At 40.0% G+C, this 25,439-nt stretch overlaps 1 protein-coding gene across 8 annotated transcripts in view; it reads left to right on the top strand.

Annotated features, from left to right (window-relative positions):
- The window catches only part of TPK1 (thiamin pyrophosphokinase 1), a 528,320-nt gene that overhangs the window by 264,735 nt on the left and 238,146 nt on the right, over positions 1–25,439 (top strand). The window contains exon 2 of one of the 8 annotated variants that reach the window (XM_056520554.1): positions 10,250–10,317. The exons of the other annotated variants lie outside the window; for them this stretch is intronic. Coding sequence (XP_056376529.1) covers positions 10,273–10,317 — 45 coding nt within the window. The 5' untranslated portion in view covers positions 10,250–10,272. The remainder of the gene's footprint in view (positions 1–10,249; positions 10,318–25,439) is intronic. 8 annotated transcript variants of the gene reach the window in all.

Genomic DNA, 25,439 nt, shown 5'->3' with positions numbered 1-25,439 from the left:
CGCAGCGCTGCTGCGGGGATCCGATCATTCATAATGCCGCACGGAGGTCTCCTCACCTTCCTCCGTCCGGCTCCCGGCGTCTCCTGCTCTGGTCTGAGATCGAGCAGACCAGAGCAGAAGATCACCGATAACACTGATCTGTTCTATGTCCTATACATAGAACAGATCAGTATTAGCAATCATGGTATTGCTATGAATAGTCCCCTATGGGGACTATTCAAGTGTAAAAAAAAATGTAAAAAAATGTAAAAGTCAAAGTAAAAAAAAAGTGAAAAATCCCCTCCCCCAATAAAAAAGTAAAACGTCCGTTTTTTCCTATTTTACCCCCAAAAAGCGTAAAAAAATGTTTTATAGACATATTTGGTATCGCCGCGTGCGTAAATGTCCGAACTATTAAAATAAAATGTTAATGATCCCGTACGGTGAACGGCGTGAACGAAAAAAAAAGTCCCAAATTCCTACTTTTTTTATACATTTTATTTAAAAAAAATTATAAAAAATGTATTAAAAGTTTTTTATATGCAAATGTGGTATCAAAAAAAAGTACAGATCATGGCGCAAAAAATGAGCCCCCATACCGCCGCTTTTATGGAAAAATAAAAAAGTTAGCAGTCATCAAAATAAAGGGATTATAAACGTACTAATTTGGTTAAAAAGTTTGTGATTTTTTTTAAGCGCAACAATAATATAAAAGTATGTAATAATGGGTATCATTTTAATCGTATTGACCCTCAGAATAAAGAACACACGTCATTTTTACCATAAATTGTACGGCGTGAAAACGAAACCTTCCAAAATTAGCAAAATTGCGTTTTTCGTTTTAATTTCCCCACAAAAAATAGTGTTTTTTGGTTGCGCCATACATTTTATGATATAATGAGTGATGTCATTACAAAGGACAACTGGTCACGCAAAAAACAAGCCCTCATACTAGTCTGTGGATGAAAATATAAAAGAGTTATGATTTTTAGAAGGCGAGGAGGAAAAAATGAAAACGTAAAAATTTTATTGTCTGAGTCCTTAAGGCCAAAATGGGCTGAGTCCTTAAGGGGTTAAGCATATTGTTTTTTTGTTTTTTTTTTAAACTATAAATAATATGAACTGTATCACTTTAATTGTACTGACTGAGGAATCAAAATAATGTCAGTCTGTCTGTACAGTGAACAGCAAAAAAAAGAACCTTCACCTTGTTAATGTAATGTCATCTTTGAATCTTCGCCCTCTGTACATAAGCAATCACATAACCACATGAAGTTCTTAATCCATTATAAATATATACAGTATGTATGTTGTAGCGCTATAGAAAGTCCTCCCCCCCTGCTCCAGGCTATGCCATTTAACTGATTTACAGGAGAGATAATTAAGAATTGACCACAGCTCTACTTGTCAGTGTTCACATCTGCACTGAAATATCTGTTTTGAGCTTCTATCATAGATTGTTTAATATTTGATAGGAATTATAGCACAGCAGGAAATGTTATTCTTTCTGTCAAAATGACAGGCACCACAGAGGAACCCAACGAACCCCATCATAAGTCAATCTGGTCTGTTGAGCACAATTGCTTCACCAGTTATGTTTGTTCTTCTGCTCCTATGACGGGGCAGAAAAATGAAATTGAGGATGCAGATGTAAATTTATTATCAGGATGCTACAGATAATAAAGGGCAATTTTTACATTTGCTTTGATAGATTTTGGGAAGATATGACTGCATAATAATACTTTGCCCACATGTATAAAACATGGTATTAACTTATGCTGACCTGTACTGCCACCACTTAATCATCACTTAGGCATAATGGGAAAGTGGCTGTATGATAAATGGTGGTTCTGTACAGTATCACTTCAGCTGGACGGATGGTAATGATACAGATGCTTTAATTAATTAGTATTTTTGGAGATAAAAAGCTGTGTACATCATTAAATCAAAGGACTCCTTCTGCTCGTATCCTATGACTGATTCCCCAGATGGATTAGAAATTTAAATAGATCTCCTTGCGATAGACCTCATAAATCTAAGCAGAGGGGTCTTAGCCGCTCAGTAGTACACATTACACAGTGGAAATCCATTTTAGCTTTTACTTTTTAAAAACTAAAGTAGATAAGAAAAGCAGTATATAATAAAGACTTATATAAACGTGTCCATCTATAGAAAACATTGCAATGTAAAGACACATATGACCATATGATGAAGATGAAACACGGCAGATTTTGGTCACAATGTGTTTAGTTTTGGGATTTACACCATGATCTTTTATTAAAAAAAATAATAATAATTAGCTCAAGACTAGGAAAAGCTCACTAATAATTACATGTACCTATGCATAATCCAGTGCTTAAGGACAATCTAGATAGCACAACATGATATTACATACCTGTGACTGGTCACATTCATTTTGGCTGCCCATGTAAAATGGTTTCCACACAAAGGACTTTAATTAATTCTGATCATTACATCGATCGCGGTGATGTCCGGCAAAGTTGATCATGGCATCTAAAATGAGCTGATTGGGACCACCGCAGTGAAAAGCACGGCGGGAGAGCCCTTACCTGCCTCCTCACCATCCGATCGATGCCTCGATGCACCAGAAAGCCTCAGCAGCCTGGATCAATCGAGCACTGATTACTCTGGTCAATGCTATGCTATCTGAAGAGTGCATGCAATAGTCCCCTACGGGGACTAAAATACGGTGTAAAAAAAGAAAGTTTTTTCCAATTTAAAAAACAAACAAATATGTAGATAAACATTTGTGATATTGCCGCGTGCGTAAATGTCCGAACTATAAAAATATAATGTTAATCCGCACAGTCAATGGCGTATATGTAAACAAAATACCAAAGTCCAGAATTGTACATTTTTGGTCACTTTGTATACCCTAAACAAAATGTATAAAAAGTGATCCAAAAGTCCCATCAAAACAAATATGGTACCAATAAAAACTAGAGATCACGGCGCAATAAATGGGTATAAGTGGGGTATCATTTTAGTCATATGGACCTACAGAATAAAGATAAACTCTCTCTGTGTAGAATTGGAAGCCGCCAAAAGTTTCAAATTGGCAATTTTTTTAAATGTTTTTATTTTGCCCCACACATATTTTACTTTTTTGGTTTCGCCGTAGATTTTGTGGTGAAATTATTGATGTCATTACCAAGTAAAATTGGTGGCACAAAAAACAAGCCCTCATATGGGAAAGAAGATTTTCTTCTTACCACGGATGCAAGTTCAACAGGTTGGGTAGCTCATAGAGGTTTAATGCTACTTCAGGGACAGTGGTGTAAGAATTACTAGAGTCCGAGAATGTAAGGGAACTTAAAGCATTTTTATGCCCTGTCGCACTCTTTTTCCATCACTGGGGGAAAGGAATAAAAGTTATGGCAGACAACTCGACAGTGGTGGCATATATAAACCACCAAGAGGGCACCAGGATGAGCACCCTAATGAGAACTTCACATCACATATTCAGATTGGCAAAGTGAAGTCATCTGAAGTCCCTCTTTGCTCTTCACCTGAAGGGTTCTCACAACCAAGTAGCAGACATTTTAAGCAGACATTGGCCCTCATTAACTATTGCAAACCCGAGATGTTTTGCACAAAAGTGATTGTTATTGCCCCCTTTTGGCCCCGAAGGTTGGGATTTGCCTTGCTTTGCATAATATCAGTGGTTCTCTCATGTATTCTTCTAGAATCTTGAAACCTTCTCTATCAGGTTCAGGTGGGCAACCTACATATGACTGCATGGCTCTTGAAAGGAACATTTTGATAGAGGTCTGTTGGACCAGGTGATCACCACCCTTCTGGCTAGCAGAAAGAGGGTAACATCCAAAACATACCATAGAAATTAGAGCACTTACTTAAAATTTTGTATGTTCTAGAGCTACCTGAGATTCCAAAATTGTTGACATTTTTACTAGAGGGTCTAAATAAAATTCTTAAACCAAGCACTATTAAAGTCCAAGTTTCTGTCCTTTGACTAGTGCATTGTCTGATTATAAACTAGTGGAACACTCCTGGATAATCAGGTTTATTAAACCAGTTAACACCAACTCTAAAACCTAATCTAGTTTTGGTTCTGTCTAGTTTTACAAAATCCCCAATTTAGCTTTTACATCAGTGGTTTCCCAACCAGGGTGCCTCCAGCTCTTGAAAAACTACAACTCCCAGCATGCAGCAGCTGGAGGCATCCTGGTTGGGAAACACTGTTCTACAGGATGTGATGATTAAAAGGATTTCCTTCAAGTTGGCTTATTTTTAGCCATCACATCATCCAGAAAAGTAGGGGAAATGAAGACTTTTTCCATAAATGTGCCCTATATGAGAATAATGGATGATAAGGTGGTCATTTCTCCAGATACATCTTTTCTCCCAAAATTCATATCTGATTTTCACAGATAGTTATATTTTGTAATAATTCCAAAAACGACAGAGACAAATTTTCATTGTTTAGACATTATGAGATGTCTATTACATTATTAACACATTACTGAGAAGTAGGGGAAATCTCCCCAGGTCTTGCTCCAGTTTCAGGATGGAAACAAAGGTAAAGCAGCTTCTGCTAGTACAGTAGCGCAATAGACAAAACAGTCCCTTCAGTTAGCCTACACCTCAATAGGAAAAGCTGCTCCTACTGGCTTTAGTGCCCATTCTACTAGAGCAGTCTCTTAAACAGATTTGATAAGATTCCAGATGGGGTTTTCCACAGACCTTTTGGCATTACAGGTTAAACCTGATGGCAGATAAAGGGCTTTTGTCGGAGATTACCCACAAATTACATACAGAAAAGGGAAAAGTATAGGTGACATGGTCACGCATAGTCATCTGGCCCCCCTTCCCCCCAAGTATCTGGTTGGACAGAAGCAACATCACAGGATCCCACAAGTGTGGTCACTGTCGGGCATGCCCCTATATGAAAAAGACAAAGTGTTACCATCACAATATCTAATAAACTATTCAAGATGAAACAGTTCATCAACTGCAGTACCAGGGTGGTTGTCTATGTCGCCATGTGCCCATCTACCTTGATGTACGTAGGTAAGACTATCCGTGAGTTGCGCCGAAGAGTGCTCGAGCACATGGGCGACGTTAGAAATAAGAGAGAGACTGCCCTGGCCAGGCACGTTAATGAGATACATGGTGGGGACACTAAGGGCATCACATTTTTTGGAGTTGAAAAAATGAGTCCTTCTCCTAGAGGGGGGGATCTATACAAGCTTCTTTTACAGCGTGAAGCACGCTGGATCTTTGCTCTAGAAACTGTCACACCTAAAGGATTGAACGAGCAACTCTGCTATGGGAGTTTTCTTTAGGGGGTCCGTGAGGGTACTTATTTTGGGGTGTTTTGTTAGGTAGCCAGGGGTGGCTGTAGTCAGCCAATTAGCTAGTACACCCCATAGTTAGGGATTACTAGGGTATACCAGCTTAGGTTCCAGAGCGGGACCGCCCTTTTTAGGGCGGCCACCCCGCCTATGCTTAGGGTATAGTATAGGGGTGTCTAGGCATATCCATAGGCTCACTAGGCCCCTGTCTTCCCCCTCCCCCCTTTTTTCAATCTAGGGTACCCCCCCCCCACTCTCCGGACACCCTGTATATGGATACCCTGTATATGGATATCACGTATGAATACCCATATTTGCCACTTAATTTATCTGAGTTGTTTCTTGTTATTTATATCCTCAACCTCTCTCTGTGTGTTTTTTGGTCTCTGATTCCTAGCCTGTTAACTCCCTCTTAAGTTTGGAATGGTACTATCCGTTTCAGATTTGCTATTCAATACATTGTCCCGTTACTACATAATATCTAATAGAGTATATATATATATATATATATATATATATATATATATATGTCTGGTTAGGCCTCCTCCTGTTCTAATCTATTGTTCCAAGGTGTAATTTTTGGGCGTCTGCTATATGAAGATAAATTCGTTCATAGTCTATTTATTAGACATTGTAACTGGCTTACCTTCGGGTCAGAGGGGGTTAATTATGCCCGTGCTACCGCCCCGTGAGATCAGCGGGACGGATGACTCGTTCTCCATTGTTTGGCGTTGGCATGGAGACGGCGTCGTTAGCCGGGCCACGCCCACCTAGACCGGAAGCGGATAAGTAGTCAGACGCCGTTCTTCTGTGACATGTGTGCTAGCAGCCGGCTTGTATGCTTGGCTCCCCGCCATTGCGGGTTACACACACATCGTCAGGATTTATCCCAGATAGACGCCAGAACTGTGAGTAACTATCTCTTTTGCTTTACAGGTACCCTATTTTTTACGGCAACTATATGTATACTGAGGACCATTTTTTCTATGTGTTTCCTTGCAGGTTGCGTCTGGGTCCTGTCATCTATATGCTATGTAGAGTACTAGTGCATGACATCTAGCACGCTCTTCTCAGGGTTCGCTACTGTATCAGCTACCCCTGATGTTAATTACTATATGTAATGACTGTATTTCTTTATGCCTGTCAGCCCCTGATGAGGTCACATGTAACAATGTGCTGAAACGCGTTGGGCAGAGATAGTAATTCTATTTAATCATTCATTACCAGCATACAATTTAATTAGGCTTTTGCATCAGTGGGGCAATCTCTACACATGTAATTTTAACAGCCTTGCTTGTGTCTATCCTTAGTTACAGGGCTGAAATATTTGCCCTGTCACCTATTTATACATCACTTTGTTTAATCAGTGTGCTTTAATCTATACATTAAAAGCTATGTTTTATTAGTACCTCAATATTTTCTCCCCCTTACTATTTGCCAAAGGGCTTTCCTTTGGAAGGAAAGTTTTACAGGCTGTGGTCCCTCCCTGAGGTAGTCTATTTTACTCTCCATGGGTGATTGTAATTGTTTTTCGTTAAGCCCATGAGCACCAGCTATATGACACGCGAGTATATATTTTGTGTTTGCACTTTCGTTTTTTCCTCCTCCCCTTCTAAAACATGCTTTCAATTTTGCACCTGCAGACCCATATAAGGGCTTGTTATTTGCGTCACCAATTGCTCTTTGTAATAACATCAATCATTTAATAAAATCTACCGCAAAACCCCCAAAAATATATCTGCTATGCCATAGTGTTGTTGGTGCTCTGCTGCTGAAGCCTGCTATGCAGGCCAAGATCAGCAGAAGACCGATCAGACTGCAAAGAGGTAGGTAAGGGCCCTCCCGCCATCCACTCAGCTGATTGGGACCCGCGATGTCACGGCGGATGTCCCGATAAGCTCCACTGAGCTAACGGCACTGTTAACCCTTCATTTTAGATGCCGCAATCAACTTTAATCTTGGTATCTAAAGGGTTAATGCCAGGCATCGGCCTGATTGGCAGTGCCCGGCATTAATTGTGGGCCCTGGCTGCCCGTAGCAACCGGGACCCACCGGTTACAAAGAGTTCTCCGCTCGTGAAAACAGTTCAAACCCTGTTAACGGGACCAGGGCATACAGGGCATCCTTAAGTACCAGGATGTGAGGGCGTACCTGTATGCCCTTCACCCTGGTAGGGTTTTAGAAAAAAAACACAATGTACATGTAAAAACACACATGTATAATTTTTGTAAGTATACGTTTAATATAGACATGTAAGAAATATTACATGAGATAGACTAAATTTCCAAAACCCAGGGCACGAAGCCCGGGGCACAAGATCCCTTTAGGGACAACCCCTTAAACTATAACTTTTATAAACTATAAAACCTTCAAAGTACACCACGTGACAATAGTTAACATTTCAGTGTCGCAGGTCCAGTTATAAACATTATTGGGGATAGACCCCTAGTCCTTAGTATATGGGGAACTGTAGTTTACCCTATTCCTGGATAACTGTGACACACATTAAACCCACCAAATTTGCCCCCTCTAATGTTTCGGTGCCTCAACACCGTCCTCAGGAGGGTATATGGGCAAACATCCCTCCACGTGGGCCTAGTGTCCTCATATAAGGTAGGTGTCAGGCTGTCATCATCCTGCACCTGTTCACCTGCCAATCACCCCCTCCTCTCTTCTGAACCAATCAGTGTCCTGCCTCTATTTTAACCTGTTCGGAGATCAGCCAATGAGGATCCCTCCTAGCCCGTCACTCTATTCACCTGTAAGCTGACTCTGTCTTCATGCGCAGTAATTCCGTCTCCTGGCTCTTCACGTGTGTCACATGACCGGACCATAGCCTCTTTTCCATTCGCGGATACGCACGAACTTATACAAGTGTACAAGGTCATTCTTTGCTGATGCGCATCATCACTTGCGCATGCGTGCAGACTTTAATTTGGATCAGTGTAAAAACTTATTCTGCGCTTGCACACATACCTATATTGCTTATGCCTGTCAATGTATTATCCATCTTCAATAAAAATTACTTTCAACAGAGACCCTGTATCTTTTGTTGTTAATTAAGGATTCAGAATAACCACCTATTTAGGATGATTATAATATCTGGCAAATATATGATATTATAGGGAACATGATACTGTAAAGTATATCTCATACAGTATATTACCATATTTATATTTACCGGGCATGCTGATTGCATGTCCTTACTCTTGATTATTTATGCTTTACACTGTTATTGATGTATCTTATTTATGACTTGCTAGTCAAGTCTTGCTGTTCTATTATTTGCATAAATATTTCACTTTTACACTGTTAACAGTCATAGATCTTATTCGTATATTCCCAATTTTCTACAGATTTATTGTGGGTATCATTGGGTCTCATATATGCCCAATTATTTACAGATTTATAGTGGGTATCATTGGGTCTCACTTTTTTAGATAAACGTATCTAAGATGCATCAAGTGCCTTTTTATAGTGAAATATGATCATTATAGATGATCTTACTTAAAAAAGAAGTCCGACTTACAGGCAGAACTTGGTTATTGATGAAATATAAGGTAACTTATTACAACAAAATATAATCATTATGGGTGATCTTACTTGGGATAAGAGTCAGGCTTACATACAGGGCTTGGTAAGAGGTCCTTCTTATTCAAGTGAAGAGGGAGAGGATGGTATATTTTGTGCTTGTAGGACATATGGACTCCTGAATGTATTCTTGTTCAATGTCCTTGATTATTAAGCTTCATTATATGCTAAAATAATGTACTTCATAGACAGGTTTCTGCTGCATTGTTTGTATTATTGATCTAAAATGGCAAGAAAGAGGCACACAACATGTATGCAGAGTTGCTTTTAATTTATACATTTACACTTGCATGACAACCTGTCTTTTTTCTTCGTCCCATCGAGAAACATTACCATTATTCTTTCGGAGGGATTGCAGCCTTTCATTTAGTTATGATTCATTAGTCGTGTATTGAAATTTAAAACGACTTGGCACTGGGGATCCCAACTGGATATTTTACACTAGCTGTCAGGTAGCAGGCATATTCTTTGTTTTTTCTCTGTGCTGTTATTGCAAGGAAAAGATATAAAACTTCACAGTCCTATTCTCCGGCCGCTCGTTGTACTTTTCTACATTCACCGGGGTTATATTTTACCGGCTTATTAAAATGTACTTTACTATTATTGCTTTTGTCAGATCATTTGTTTTTAGATAGGTCTGATTAACTTTCTTTTCTCCTTTTCAGCTCTGGATACGGCCTCTTTTCTTTCCTTTAAAAGCATCAAACTGGTAGACCACAGAACTTCATTGTTCCACGCTGGCCATGAAGTATTTTAATCATGTTTGAAGCCCTTATGATTTTCTTACTTTGTGTCTGAGCTGTCAGCACACTCAGCATCACGTCTTTACTATGACATGGATTTACTAGTTTAACAAAAGACCACATTTACTGTCTTTTTATTTAATATCTGGCTATGTGACTCAAATAATCGCATGAAGCATTATAGCTAGATTTAGGAGTGTGAGGCTTTGTTCCTTATGCGGTGACCATCCATGTGCTGTAGGCTTTGGATTATTGGGTATGATTGAAACATATTTCTAAAATGTGTTTATGCAAATAAACATATGTGCTTTGGGTTTTGAAGAGTAAAAATATACTTGAAGAAAGCCCTAGTTTATCCATTCAAATATTAATAAAGCTAAATTTCAGTATCAATTTTAATTTGTCTAAAAACCAAGATAAAGTCAACAGCTTTTGTGACTACCTACTTTATTAGCATTCAGTATGGAAATGTAATAGGACTTTATAAGGTGTAGTCATGTGTAAATTGTGTTCTGTTCAAGATTTTGATAACTGATTGTTATTATGGCTAAACTTTTTGACAATTTATTATAATTATTTTTTTTTTGGATGGAAAAATAGCACTGCACGCATGCTTTCCATCTATGGACCTGTTGATGGAGCCGACCAATTGGGACTCCAACAGATGGGTGAGCAGACCTATCAATATGGCAAATGGGAGGGCAATTTTTCTGACTGCTTTAGACATGAGGGAGACAATAGAGTAGAGACTGAGGGGGAGATTTATCAAAACCCATCCTGAGGAAAAGTTGCTGAATTGCCCATAGCAACCAATCACATTGCTTCTTTCATTTATGAAAAGAGCTCTGAAAAATGAAAGAAGCCATCTGATTGGAATGGTGGTGGGCCTCATCGTTGGTGAGTGATCTTCAAACTTGAAAAACTACAACTCCCAACATGCTCAGACAGCCATTGGCATGCTGGGAGTTGTAGTTTTGCAACATTTGCCCCCCCCCCTCGATATTGCAAAACTACAACTCTCAGCATGCCCCCCCATGCGTTGCCCCCCCATGTGCACAGGGTACATTCCCACGAGCTGGGGTTTACAGTGAGTTTCCCGCTTCAAGTTTGAGCTTAAACAGCTTAAACCCCCAGCGAGAAACTCGCTGTAAATGTACCCTAAATGTGAATGTACCCTAAAAACACCACTCTACACTACAAAAAATAAAAAGTAAAACTCTACATATATACACACCCTTACACAGTTAAATGTGTAATGAAAAACATCTTGTACAACACTGTTTCTTTAACAGAGCCTCCAGCTGTTGCAAAACAACAACTCCTAGCATTGCCAGCCATTGACTGTCCAGGCATGCTGGGAATTTTGCAACAGCTGTAGGCACCCTGTTTGGGAAACACTGCCGTAGGATATTTTTGGTGGAGGTTTTGGTATTTCCGTACTGGGGAGAAATTGTGTTACACATTTTGGGGGGCTTTTACCCCTTATGAAAAGGAAAAGTTGGGGTCTAAACCAGCATGTTTTAAATTATTTACACTAACATGTTGGTGTTGCCCCATACTTTTCATTTTCACTAGAGGTAAAAGGAGAAAAGGGCCCCCAAAATTTGTAACACAATTTCTCATAAGTATGGAAATATCCCATATGGGGACTTAAAGTGCTCTGCAGGCACACAACAGGGCTCAGGAGTGAGAGCGAACTATGTACATTTGAGGCCTAAATTGGTGATTTGCACTGGGGTGGCTGATAGTTGCAGCAGTTCTGACATAAACATGTGACCCCATTTTGAAAGCTACACCTCTCAAGGAACATAATAAGGGGAGCAGTAAGCCTTAACACCCCACAGGTGTTTGAGGAATTTTCGTTAAAGTTGGATGTGAAAATGAAACATTTGATTTTTTTCCCACTAAAATGCTGGTGTTACCCCAAATTTTTCATTTTTACAAGGAGTAATAGGATAAAAAGCCCCCCAAAATTTGTAACACCATTTCTTCTGAGTAATAACAATATGTGGATGTAAAGTTCTCTGCAGGCACACTACAATGCTCAGAGGAGAAGGAGCAAAATTTGGTTTTTGGAGATAAAATTTGGCTGGAATTAAAGGCCATGTGCGTTTACAAAGCCCCCATGCTGCCAAAACAGTGGATCCCCCACATTGGACCCCATTTTGAAAACTACACCCCTCACGTAATGTAATAAGGGGTGCAGTGAGCAGTTACGCCCCACAGGTGTCTGACAGATTTTCTAAGCAGTGGTCCGTGAAAATGAAAAATGTAATTTTTGATTTGCACAGCCCACTGTTCCAAAGATCTGTCTAACGCCAATGGAATGTAAATGCTCATTGTACCCCTTGTTACGTTCCTTGAGGGGTGTAGTTTTCCAAATAGTGTGCCATGTGTTTTTTGTTTTTTTTCCGGTTCTGGCACCATAGGGGCTTCCTAAATGCGACATGCCCCCAAAAAACATTTCAGCCAAATTCGCTCTCCAGAAGCCCAATATCGCCCCATCCGTTCTGAGCCCTCTAGTATACCCAGTACTATACCCAGTACTTTACATCCATATATGTGGTATTTCCTTACTCAAGTGAAATAAGGTTACACATTTTGGGGGACATTTTCTCCTATTAACCCTTGCGAAAATGGAAAAAATTCAGGTAACATTAGCATTTTAGTGAAAAAAATTAAAATTTTCGTTTTCACGCCCCACTTTAACAAAATCACCTGTGGAGTGTTTAGGCTCACTGTAGCCCTTGTTACGTTCCTTGAGTGGTATAGTTTCCCAAATAGTATGCCATGTGGGTTTTTCTTGCTGTTTTGGCACCCTGGGGGCTTCTTAAATGCGACATACTCTCCAAAAACCATTTCAGCAAAATTCGCTCTCCAACAGCCCAATGTCGCTCCTTCCCTTCTGAGCCCTCTAGTGCACCCACAGAGCACTTTACATCCACATATGAGGTATTTCCTTACTCGAGAGAAATGTATTTTCTCCACTTACCCCTTGTAAAAAATGGAGAGAAAAAATGGGGCTACAAGAACATTTTAGTACAAAACATGGAGATTTTGAATGTTCTCCACTTTGCTTCTATTCCTGTGAAACACCTAAAAGGGTTAACAAACTTTCTGAATGTCATTTGGAATACTTTGAGGGGTGCAGTTTCCATAATGGGGTCCATTATTGGGGATTTGTAACATAAAGACCCTCAAATTTACTTCAAAACTGAAATGGGCCCCGAAAAATTCAGATGTAGAAATTTTTTTGAAAAATTGGAAAATTGCTGCTGAACTTTGAAGCCCTCTGATGTCTTCAAAAAGTAAAAACATGTCAACTTTATGATGCAAACATAAAGTAGACATATTGTATATGTGAATTAATATATAATTTATTTGGCATGTATTTTCCTTATAAGCAGAGGGTTTCATCAAGAATTTATGCAAGTGTTGACAAAAAATGACCACAAAGATAAAGTAGAATATGTCACAAAAAAACAATCTCAGAATCAAATTCATAAGTGAAAGCATCCCAGAGTTATTAATGCATAAAGTGACAGAGGTCAAATTTTCAAAAAATGGTCTGGTCCTTAAGGTCAGAAGGGACTTAGTCCTCAAGGGGTTAAAGGGGTACTCCGCTGTAAACATCTTATCCCCTATCCAAAGAATAGGGGGAAAAGATGTTAGATGACGGGGGTCCCGCCACTGGGGACCCCCACGATCTCCGCTACAGCACCCCAGTCAATCAGTTCATGGAGCAGACTTTGCTCCGTGCCCGATGACTGGCGATACCGGCCGCCACGCACCCTCCATTCACCTCTATGGGAGGAGGCTTGATGGCTCTGTACTGGCCGTCACACCCCCTCCAATAGACATTAATGGAGGGGGCGTGGCATGATGTCACGAACGTGGAAGCTGCGTAATATGTTAAATAGTGTCCAAAAGAACTAAGCGCTTAATAAAGGAGGAGTAAAATAATGAATAATTTAATCTCCAATACATATTCACATTAAAGTAATTTGTACATGCTATCATATTAAACTGTGGGGCACAACTGGCTATTTTGCAGTCAAAGGCATGAAACCAAAAACATCTATTTGTATTAAACAGTGATCTCTGGTGGAGATGTAATAAGACTAATGCAGAGGAACCACAGAAAAGGAACAAGATGAAAAACATTTGGTGTTTAGCTCTTTATCATCGTTCAGTGAAAGCTCACAATGATTTGTACAGGGTTATTCAAAAAGGATAGTATAAAATGATAGCCTCTGTATTCATAACCAAGAGAACATAACACACATTTATTAACATGACACAGAAAAGACACATTATCTGTCATCAAACCATATTTTCTAAACTAACTCAGGAGTAGTTAGTGAATATAATCTAACACCCCTCCTGCCCTAAAAAAAATAAAAATCTGAGCTTTAAAAAGATCTGTATCATACGTTTCCCCTTGCTCACGATAGGAGACCAAATTAACTGTTTGGAAACAGAACAGAGCCACCTAGTGGCTGTTTTTTCAATCACATTAAAAACATATAAAGGTTGAGAATTAAATAGCCAAGTGTCTTATAATAGCATACAGAACAATATATTAAAAGTTTAGTTTGGTGACAGGTACTCTTTAACCCCTTAAGGACCAAGCATTTTTCTGTTTTTACACTTTCGTTTTTTCCTCCTCACCTTTTAAAAATCATAACCCTTTCAATTTTGCACCTAAAAATCCATATGAGGGCTTATTTTTTGCGCCACCAATTCTACTTTGGAATGACATGAGTCATTTTACACAAACATTTATGGCGAAACGGAAAAAAAAATCATTGTGCGACAAAATTGAAGAAAAAACACCATTTTGTAAATTTTGGGGGCTTCTGTTTCTAGGCAGTACATTTTTCGGTAAAAATTACACTTTATCTTTATTCTGTAGGTCCATACGATTAAAATGATACCCTACTTATATAGGTTTGATTTTGTCGCACTTCTGGAAAAAATCATAACTACATGCAGGAAAATTTATACATTTAAAATTGTCCTTTTCTGACCCCTATAACTTTTTTATTTTTCCACGTACAGGGCGGTTTGAGGGCTCATTTTTTGCGCCATGATCTGAAGTTTTAATCGGTACCATTTTTATTTTGATTGGACTTCTTGATCGCTTTTTATTCCTTTTTTTATGGTATGAAAAGTGACCAAAAATACGCTATTTTGGACTTTGGAATTTTTTTGCGTGTACACCATTGACCGTGCGGTTTAATTAATGATATATTTTTATAGTTCAGACATTTACGCACGCGACGATACTACATATGTTTATTTTTATTATGGTTACATATTTTTAATATGGAATTTGGGAAAAGGGGGGTGATTTAAACTTTTAATAAAGAAGGGGTTAACCCCTTAACGACGCAGGACGTATATTTACGTCCTGCGCCGGCTCCCGCGATATGAAGCGGGATCGCGCCGCGATCCCGCATCATATCGCGTGGGTCCCGGCGCTAATCAACGGCCGGGACCCGCGGCTAATACCACACATCGCCGATCGCGGCGATGTGCGGTATTAACCCTTTAGAAGCGGCGGTCAAAGCTGACCGCCGCTTCTAAAGTGAAACTGAAAGTATCCCGGCTGCTCAGTCGGGCTGTTCGGGACCGCCGCGGTGAAATCGCGGCGTCCCGAACAGCTGATCGGACATCGGGAGGGCTCTTACCTGCCTCCTCGGTGTCCGATCGACGAATGATTGCTCCGTGCCTGAGATCCAGGCAGGAGCAGTCAAGCGCCGATAATGCTGATCACAGGCGTGTTAATACACGCCTGTGATCAGGATGAGAGATCAGTGTGTGCAGTGTTATAGGTCCCTATGGGACCTATAACACTGCAAAAAAAAGTAAAAAAAAAGTGTTAATAAAGGTCATTTAACCCCTTCCCTTATAAAAGTTTGAATCACCCCCCTTTTCCCATAAAAAAAATAAAACAGTGTAAAAAAAAATAAAAATAAACATATGTGGTATCGCCGCGTGCGTAAATGTCCGAACTATAAAAATATATAATTAATTAAGCCGTACGGTCAATGGCGTACGCGCAAACAAATTCCAAAGTCCAAAAAAGCGTATTTTGGTAACTTTTTATAACATTAAAAAATGAATAAAAGGTGATCAAAAAGTCAGATCAAAACAAAAATCATACCAATAAAAACTTCAGATCACGGCGCAAAAAATGAGTCCTCATACCGCCCCGTACGTGGAAAAATAAAAAAGTTATAGGGGTCAGAAGATGAAATTTTTAAACGTATAAATTTTCCTGCATGTAGTTATGATTTTTTCCAGAAGTGCGACAAAATCAAACCTATATAAGTAGGGTATCATTTTAACCGTATGGACCTACAGAATAATGATAAGGTGTCATTTTTACCGAAATATGCACTGCATAGAAACGGAAGCCCCCAAAAGTTACAAAATGGCATTTTTTTTTCGATTTTGTCGCACAATGATTTTTTTTTCAGTTTCGCCGTGCATTTTTTGGTAAAATGACTAATGTCACTGCAAAGTAGAATTGGCGACGCAAAAAAGAAGCCATAATATGGATTTTTAGGTGGAAAATTGAAAGGGTTATGATTTTTAAAAGGTAAGGAGGAAAAAACGAAAGTGCAAAAACGGAAAAACCCTGAGTCCTTAAGGGGTTAATGTGTGTGTTTTTAAACTTTTTTTAAACTTTTTTTTTTTACACTTTTAGTCCCCTTAGGGGACTTTTAGGAGGAATCATTTGATTCCTCATACAGATGAATGGGATTGCATACAATCCCATTCATCTGTGTGCTCTGCGCTCGATTGATAAAGCCTGGTCCTGCCAGGCTTTATCATTCAGAGAGCCGGAGCCGACACAGGAGGAGAGGTAAGCCCTCAGGCTACCTCAGTAGTGGATCGCTCCCCCGCGATCGCGCTGCGGGGGAGCGATCCACCCCACTGGACCACCAGGGACTGTATACAGGCACCTTTAGACGCCGCTGCCAGCGGCGATCTAAAGGGTTAATAGCCGGCCGCGGCGATCGCCGCATGTCGGCTATTAACGCCGGCCCCCAGCTACAGGAATCAGCTGGGGGCTGGCCGGTATGACGCGGGCTTGAGTCGGGAGCCCGCGTCATACCCCGGTAACGGCCATTGGACGAGTATAGACGTCCATGGTCGTTATCGGGTTAAAGGGAACCAATCATCAGATTTTACCCTATATAACGCTTGGCAAAACATTATATAGGGTAAAATATTTATTCTCACCATCCCCGGGGGATGCACCTGCCCCCAGGGATGGTGAGGATATGAAAACACGGCTCTCAGATGTTGTTCATTTTAATAGTAAGAACCCAACGCTAAAGAGGTTGTCTGGGGCCAATTTGTTTTTCAAAAGTTTACCCAGCAAAAGGCTTTAAAAAATGCCTGGTCCCCAGTGCTTTCCGCTTCTGTCCCTACACAGTATAGGTTTTGGCTCATGCATATTACCATGTTAGTGGCATTTGAGCTTTGTTTCCTTTCTGCCTTTCTCAGGTGGTGTCATTGTTTGTGTGGGTTGGTTTTGTGGTGTGCATTATTGTGGAAGCAGTGAATTTTTCCAGGCGACAGTCTTTCATCAAATTGTCCACTTTCATCAACTGTAATGCCTTGTGTCCTGTAAATACGGATCCTCTCTGTATAGGTAAAGCATGATAAACCCATAAGGAGGAACTAGTTATCCTTGTATGGCAGTTTGTATCCTTGTATGGCAGTTTTTGCATACGCTTCATTCGGCTCAAATATTTTTACTTTTCACTGCAGAAAAAGAGAATGGAGCAGCAGAAAAAGAGAATGGAGACACTTATAATATAAAAATTACATACTTTTATTGGGTATGCATTAAAAAATTAATTTAAAATCACATATAGGGAGAAACATCCACAAAGGGGAGAGACAAAGGCATTGCTAACAGACAGATCCACATTAGTAAGTTACATAAGGAAAAGTGACATGGTGCATAGTCACACATGTGTGCATTAACAGCACATATATAGGCAAAACAATGCTCTAACTATCGCACGTTTCGGCGAGTCCTTCGTCCTGGGGGTGCCCAGGACGAAGGACTCGCCGAAACGTGCTTTGGGGTAGCGTTGCTCCAGCAGACCCTGTTAGGAATTGGATGTTACAGTTTGGTATGGTTATTGTCTTCACTGTGTGCATTGTACTGATTGATAGTTAGAGCATTGTTTTGCCTATATATGTGCTGTTAATGCACACATGTGTGACTATGTACCATGTCACTTTTCCTTATGTAACTTATTAATGTGGATCTGTCTGTGAGCAATGCCTTTGTCTCTCCACTTTGTGGATGCTTCTCCCTATATGTGATTTTAAATTAATTGTTTAATGCATACCCGATAAAAGTATGTAATTTTTATATTATAAGTGTCTCCATTCTCTTTTTCTGCTGCGACAGATACAAGAGATGTATATAATGAACCAACACCCACAATATTGAACACTAGCGACACCACTGTGGGGGCCAATACTTGTCCTTAAAAATACATTGCTGCAATATGGTGGTGGTATTTTTCAGGTTCTGCACCTTAGGTGTCACATAATAATTGTAATGTAATGGGGTGTAAATGCTTACTGCACCCCTTATTAAATTCTGTGAGGGGTGTAGTTTCCAAAATGGGGTCACATGTGTGTGTGTGTGTGTGTGGGGGGGGGGGGGGTTCCTTTGTTCTGGCACCACGGTGGGCTTTGTAAATGCACAAGGCCCCCGACTTCTATTCCAACCAAATTCTCTCTCCAAAAGCTCAATAGTGCTCCTTCTCTCCTGAACATTGTAGTGCGCCAGCAGAGCACTTGACGTCCACACATGGGGTATTTCCATACTCGGAAGAAATGGGGTTACAATTTTTGGGGGGCATTTTCTCCTATTACCTCTTGTAAACATGTAAAAATTTGAGGAAAAACCAGCATTTTAGTGAAAAAAAAATGAGCTGCAGTGTGAGAACGCTTCAAGACACAAAATTCTTAACTACTCCGGCACCTGCTGCTGGGACCGAAAACGTCACACTACCGCTCAGCCTATCGCCGGCCGAGCCTGGACTTCGCTGCGGCCGGTGATTGGCTGACCACCAGCAACCAGGAAGAGGATCACGGCGGAGACCGGAGCCGGTTACCGAAGGCCCCGGGGGGAGCGAAGGAAGGTATGTACATCTTTATATTTTTACTGCCGGCAGTATAGGGGCCAGTTTTTATATTCTGGAGTTCTCCTTTAAGGCTCACTGTACCCCTTGTTACATTCCTTGAAGGGTGTAGTTTCCAAAATAGTATGCCATGTGTTGTTTTTTTTTATTTTTTTTCCTGGTCTGGCACCATAGGGGCTTCCTAAATGTGACATGCCCCCAAAAACCATTTCAGCAAAATTTGCTTTCCAAAAGCCAAATGTGACTCCTTCTCTTCTGAGCATTGTAGTGCACCCGCAGTGCACTTGACGTCCACACATGGGGTATTTCCATACTCAGAAGAAATGGGGTTACACATTTTGGGGAACATTATCTCCTATTATCCCTTGTAAACATGTAAAATGTAAAAAATGAAGATTTTTAATTTTCTCCTTCACTTTGCTGCTATTCCTGTGAAACACCTAAAGGGTTAACACACTTACTGAATATCATTTTGAATACTTTGAGGGGTGCAGTTTTTATAATTAAAAAATTGGAAAATTGCTGCTGAACTTTGAAGCCCTCTGATGTCTTCCAAAAGTAAAAACATGTCAACTTTATGATGCAAACATAAAGTAGACATATTGTATATGTGACTCAATATATAATTTATTTGGAATATCCATTTTCCTTACAAGCAGAGAGTTTCAAAGTTAAAAAATGCAAAATTTTCAAAATTTTCATGAAATTTGGGGATTTTTTTTTTACCAACAAAGGATGCAAGTAATAACGAAAATTTACTGCAGTGTTAAAGTAGAATATATCATGAAAAAACTATCTCAGAATCAAAAAAATCGGTAAATGCATCCCAGAGTTATTAATGCATAAAGTGACAGTGGTCAGAATTGCAAAAAAGGGTTCAGTCCTTAAGGGGTTAAATGGGTACTCTGCCCCTAGGCATCATGTCCCCTATCCTTTGTATCAATTTAAATCACACCATGATATTAACCCCTTAACGACGCAGGACGTAAATGTACGTCCTGGTGATGTGGTACTTAACGCACCAGGACGTACATTTACGTGCTGAGCATAACCGCGGGCATCAGAGCGATGCCAGCATCATGCGTGGCAGGTCCCAGCTGTGGATTGCAGCCAGGGACCCGCCGATAATGGCGGACACCCGCGATCCCGCGGATGTCCGCCATTAACCCCTCAGATGCATCTGCAGCATTGCGGTCACTTAACAGGGTGATCGGATCGCCCACAGCGCTGCCGCAGTGATCCGATCATCCTGCACGTCAGACGGAGGTCCCCTCACCTGGCTACGCTGCCTTCCGGGAGTCTTCTGCTCTGATCTGCCTTCCCGCAGACCAGAGCAGAAGATGACCGATAATCCTGATCAGTGCTGTGTCCTATACATAGCACTGAACAGGATTAGCAATCAAGTGATTGCTTTAAATAGTTCCCTATGGGGACTATTAAAGTGTAAAAATAAAAGTAAAAAAAATAAAGTAAAAAAATTTGAAAAACCCCCTCCCCCAATAAAAACGTAAATTGTCCCAATTTCCCTATTTTACCCCCAAAAAGTGTAAAAAAAAATATTTTATATACATATTTGGTATCGCCGCGTGCGTAAATATCCAAACTATAAAAATAAAATGTAAATGATCCCGTAAGGTGAACGGCGTGAACGCAAAAAAAAAAAGTCCAAAATAGCTGCTTTTTTATAACATTTGATTCAAAAAAAATTAATAAAAAATGTAATAAAAGTTTTGTATAAGCAAATATGGTAGTAATAAAAAGTACAGATTACGGCGCAAAAAATGAGCCCTCATACCAACACTTATACGGAAAAATGAAAAAGTTATAGGTCTTCAAAATAGGGGAATTTTAAACATACTAAGTTGGTTAAAAAGTTTGCGATTTTTTTTTAAGTGCAACAGTGATAGAAAAGTGTATAATCATGGGTATCATTTTAATCGTATTGACCCAGAGAATAAAAAACGCGTCATTTTTACCATAAATTGTACGGCGTGAAAACAAAACCTTCCAAAATTTGCAAAATTGCGGTTTTCTTTTTAATTTCCCCACACAAATAGTATTTTTTTGATTGCGCCATACATTTTATGGTAAAGTGAGTGAAGGCATTACAACGGACAACTGGTCGCACAAAAAACAAGCCCTCATACTAGTCTGTGGATGAAAATATAAAAGAGTTATGATTTTTTGAAGGGGAGGAGGAAAAAACGAAAACGTAAAAATAAAATTGTCTTAGTCCTTAAGGTCCAAATGGGCTGAGTCCTTAAGGGGTTAAACAGATGTCTATGATTTCAAATCAGGTTACTTGCAATTAGAGTTGTGCAGAATTTTTAGAAATTTTGTCTGTTGGGCTTCCAGAACTTTTCAAAAAAGTTTTGTTTTCAGCAAATAAGTTCTACACAAACCCACAATACAGTAACCCTTAAAACTTGTATGTAACACTGCCTAAGAGTTTGAAAGCCCCAAATAACTCTGATAGGCTGCCTAGGAATGTATTCAAGTAGTTTTAAAGTGGTTTCAAGAATAATTTAACCTGATAACGACCATGAACGTCTATACTCGTCCAATGGCCATTACCGGGGTATGACGCGGGCTCCCGACTCGAGCCCGCGTCATACCGGCCAGCCCCCAGATGATTCCTGTAGCTGGGGGCCGGCGTTAATAGCCGACATGCGGCGATCGCCGCGGCTGGCTATTAACCCTTTAGATCGCCGCTGTCAAAGTTGACAGCGGCGTCTAAAGGTGCCTGTATTAAGTCCCTGGTGGTCCAGTGGGGTGGATCGCACCCCGCAGCGCGATCGCGGGGGAGCGATCCACTACTGAGGTAGCCTGAGGGCTTACCTCTCCTGCTGCGGCGGCTCCGGCTCTCTGAGTGATAAAGCCTGGCAGGACCAGGCTTTATCAATCGAGCGCAGAGCACACAGATCATTGTGGTTTTATGAAACCACAATGATCTGTATGAGGAATCTAATGATTCCTCCTAAAAGTCCCCTAAGGGGACTAAAAGTGTAAAAAAAAAAGTTTAAACACACACACATTAACCCCTTCCTTATTAAAAGTTTAAATCACCCCCCTTTTCCCAAATTCCATATTAAAAATATGTAACCATAATAAAAATAAACATATGTGGTATCCCCGCGTGCGTACATGTCTGAACTATAAAAATATATCATTAATTAAACCGCACGGTCAATGGCGTACACGCAAAAAAATTCCAAAGTCCAAAATAGCGTATTTTTGGTCACTTTTCATACCATAAAAAAAGGAATAGAAATCAAAAATATACATCCAATCCAATCAAAATAAAAATGGTACCGATTAAAACTTCAGATCACGGCGCAAAAAATTAGCCCTCAAACCACCCTGTACGTGGAAAAATAAAAAAGTTATAGGGGTCAGAAAAGGACAATTTTAAATGTATAAATTTTCCTGCATGTAGTTATGATTTTTTCCAGAAGTACAACGAAATCAAACCTATATAAGTAGGGGATCATTTTAATCATATGGACCTACAGAATAAAGATAAAGTGTCATTTTTACCGAAAAATTTACTGCCTAGAAACAGAAGCCCCCAAAATTTACAAAATGGTGTTTTTTCTTCAATTTTGTCGCACAATGATTTTTTTTCCCGTTACGCCATAAATGTTTGTGTAAAATGACTGATGTCATTCCAAGGTAGAATTGGTGGCACAAAAAATAAGCCCTCATATGGATTTTTAGGTGCAAAATTGAAATGGTTATGATTTTTAAAAGGTAAGGAGGAAAAAACGAAAGTGTAAAAACAGAAAAATGTTTGGTCCTTAAGGGGTTAATGTCAAAGTTATGGTGACATGCGGTAACCTATGGTAACTAGCAGCTGGTTTAAAAACACTGCATTAGTAGATTTTGTATGCTTTTTTTTGTTTTTTTTTGTTTGTTTACAAATCTATTTTTATTGCATTTTATAATTTTAACAAAGTTTGTAACCATGACAAGAAATAACCAGGTGACCATAAATAAGGTGCCTACAGTATGCAGCAATGAACAATATGGAGTAGCACGCAGGCCTCCACACAAAGTTAACAAAGAGAGAGCAAAATGGTACATACAATACTGGCTCATGAGGAGAGACTGGTAAAGGAGCGAGTTTTAGTATTAAGTAAGGAGATTAAGAGGAAAGAGAAAGAAGAGAAAAGGGGGGGGGGGAGGGGAGAGAGGGGAGAGGAGGCAGGAGGAGGCAAGAGATAAATAGAGAAGAGAGGGGGTAGGGTAAGGGAAAGAGTATAAGTATGGGCAGGAGTGAAGTAGTAGGCGAGGAAAGTAGTAGGGGGAGGGAACGGAAAAAAATAGGCTTAGCAAGTAAATCAATAAACAGGTGCACCTCAAATCAACAATAGACAAAAGAGGGACCTAACTATATACATACCGGGCTGTGTGAGTGAAGATGGGTGTAAAACATCTAGGTGCAGAGTTAAAATATGTCAAAACTATGTAAGGCCCATTTCACACTATAAAATTAATCTGTTAAAAGATCCATTATAAACGTCCATTAGAAAAGTTTTAAAAATGGATGTTGAACATCCGTTACAAAATCCCCTTCAAGTCTATGGGATTTTTTTTATTATCCGTTATGACCCGTTATAGCCCGTCATGAATAACGGCCGTTAGTTGTGACAGAAGAAATAACGGCACATGCACTAACTTTTTTTCAGTCACAAGAAACTGGTAAATTAACGGCCGTTATTTTTAACATTGAAGTCTATGGCAAACGGATGAGCCTTTATGTCATCCGTTTGCACCTGGTTTATAATATCCGTTATTACTTCTGAGCATGCTCAGAAGAGGTGACATCAGCAGACTCCTGCAGGGCTCATTGACAACTACTACTCCCATCATGGAACAGACTTGTTTCTATGATGGGAGTAGTAATTCCCTGGCTGCAGGAGTCTGCCGGTGGCTGGGGAGGCTACATTAGTGTTTGTACTACAACCCCCATCATGGAACAGACTCTGGTGCATAATGGGGGTTGTAGTACAGGGGCTAAGGGACTGATCGCATCGGGTCTCACTTCTGAGACCCGATGCGATTAGAAGTTATTAAACAGGGGAGCGGGCGGCATGGTCCACTCCCCTGCAATATACAATGTATTTACTTTCACTTTTAAACTTCAAATTGAAGTGCTGCGGTGGGTTAAGATATATAGAATCGTTGGGGGTATATGTCTGGCACTCACAGCGCTTCTATATATATCTTGCCCTTCACAGCGCATTTATATATGTTCCCCCCGCAGCACATGTATACATTTTCCTCCCGCAGCGCTATCATAAGCCCCCGGCAGTGCTATGAATGAAAAGTATTCTACAGCAGCGCATCTGGCCGGCGCGGTGTTCTGCTGAAAGAATACTTGTCATTCATAGCGCTACAGCTGCGTCTGTATAGATGCGCTGCAGAGGTCAGAGATATATCCATATGTCTGGCCCCCACAGTGCTTCTATAATCATATGCCTTCGCAGCACTATGAATGAAAAGTATTCTAACAGCAGCGCATCTGGCCAGCATGATGCGTATTTTGATGGACATTATTCAGCCGTTAGCACCCGTTATTTATTTCATCCATTATTATACATATCGTTTTTACACAGAAAATAGATGTATAATAAGGGATTAATGCTTATAGTGTGAAAGGAGCCTAAGTACAACATATTATGGTATAAAGGGGTACAGCTTTTTTCAATTAGAGGTATGCAGAGACACTTATGCAGGTCAAAAGGGTTAGGAAGGGAGGGGGATGAGGGTAAATCAAATAAGATTTTGTATGCTTTTTAACACTAAAATAAAGGTGCATAAAGTAGAAATTTTTGTTGAAAGATGCCCGCCGGTTTTAAAATGCACATGAAGGTATTTAAAAAGGCAATGACTTTTTCCAAGTGTTCTAAAAATGATCCCTTTTTGAGAGTAGCAACAGGTTCTGTGGCTGGCAAGTGAAGCAAGTGTGGCTTTATACAAGCGTTCCAAAAATTCTCTTATTTGGGAGTTGCAACAGGATTGGTGTCCCAAAAAAAGTGAAGAAGGAATAGCTTTTGTATGATAAGTCAAAATGTTTTATATTTCTTGGGCATTATGGGTTGTGTAGTGTATGTGTAGGCCTGGCTGGTAGTAGCATCAACAAGGGTGGTGGACTGGTGGTAGTTGTAGACAGGGCACAGCAGGCTGCAGTGCCCTATATTTTTTTAAACCCAGAAAATACAGGTAGCGTGGCATAAAAGGCTCAATGAACTTTTGCCGCTAGGATTGCAGTTTATTTTTTATTTTTTTGTTAAACCTAGCTACAAAAATGCTCTATATTTGGTTAACCCCAGAATATACAGGTAAAACACTGATCAACCGGCTGCACAATGCTATGCTCAAATTGCTTTGTCTTATAGTGTGATAGCTTTCTATTGGCTATTTCTGCAGTCAGTCACACTGCAACTGGACACAGTAATGCAGATCACTGAGGTCAGTCTACTGCACAATGCATTGCTCAAATTGCATTTGCATGTAGTATGATAGCTTTCTGGAATCAGAAGTTCCACAGTGAGTTGCTCTGTGCACTGCTCACTGCTTAGCTTTCTCTCCAAGATGGCAGC

This window comes from Hyla sarda, chromosome 5 (genome assembly GCF_029499605.1).
Source record: "Hyla sarda isolate aHylSar1 chromosome 5, aHylSar1.hap1, whole genome shotgun sequence".
In the NCBI taxonomy this organism is placed as follows: domain Eukaryota; kingdom Metazoa; phylum Chordata; class Amphibia; order Anura; family Hylidae; genus Hyla; species Hyla sarda.
This window is presented reverse-complemented; position numbering and strand designations above follow the sequence as displayed.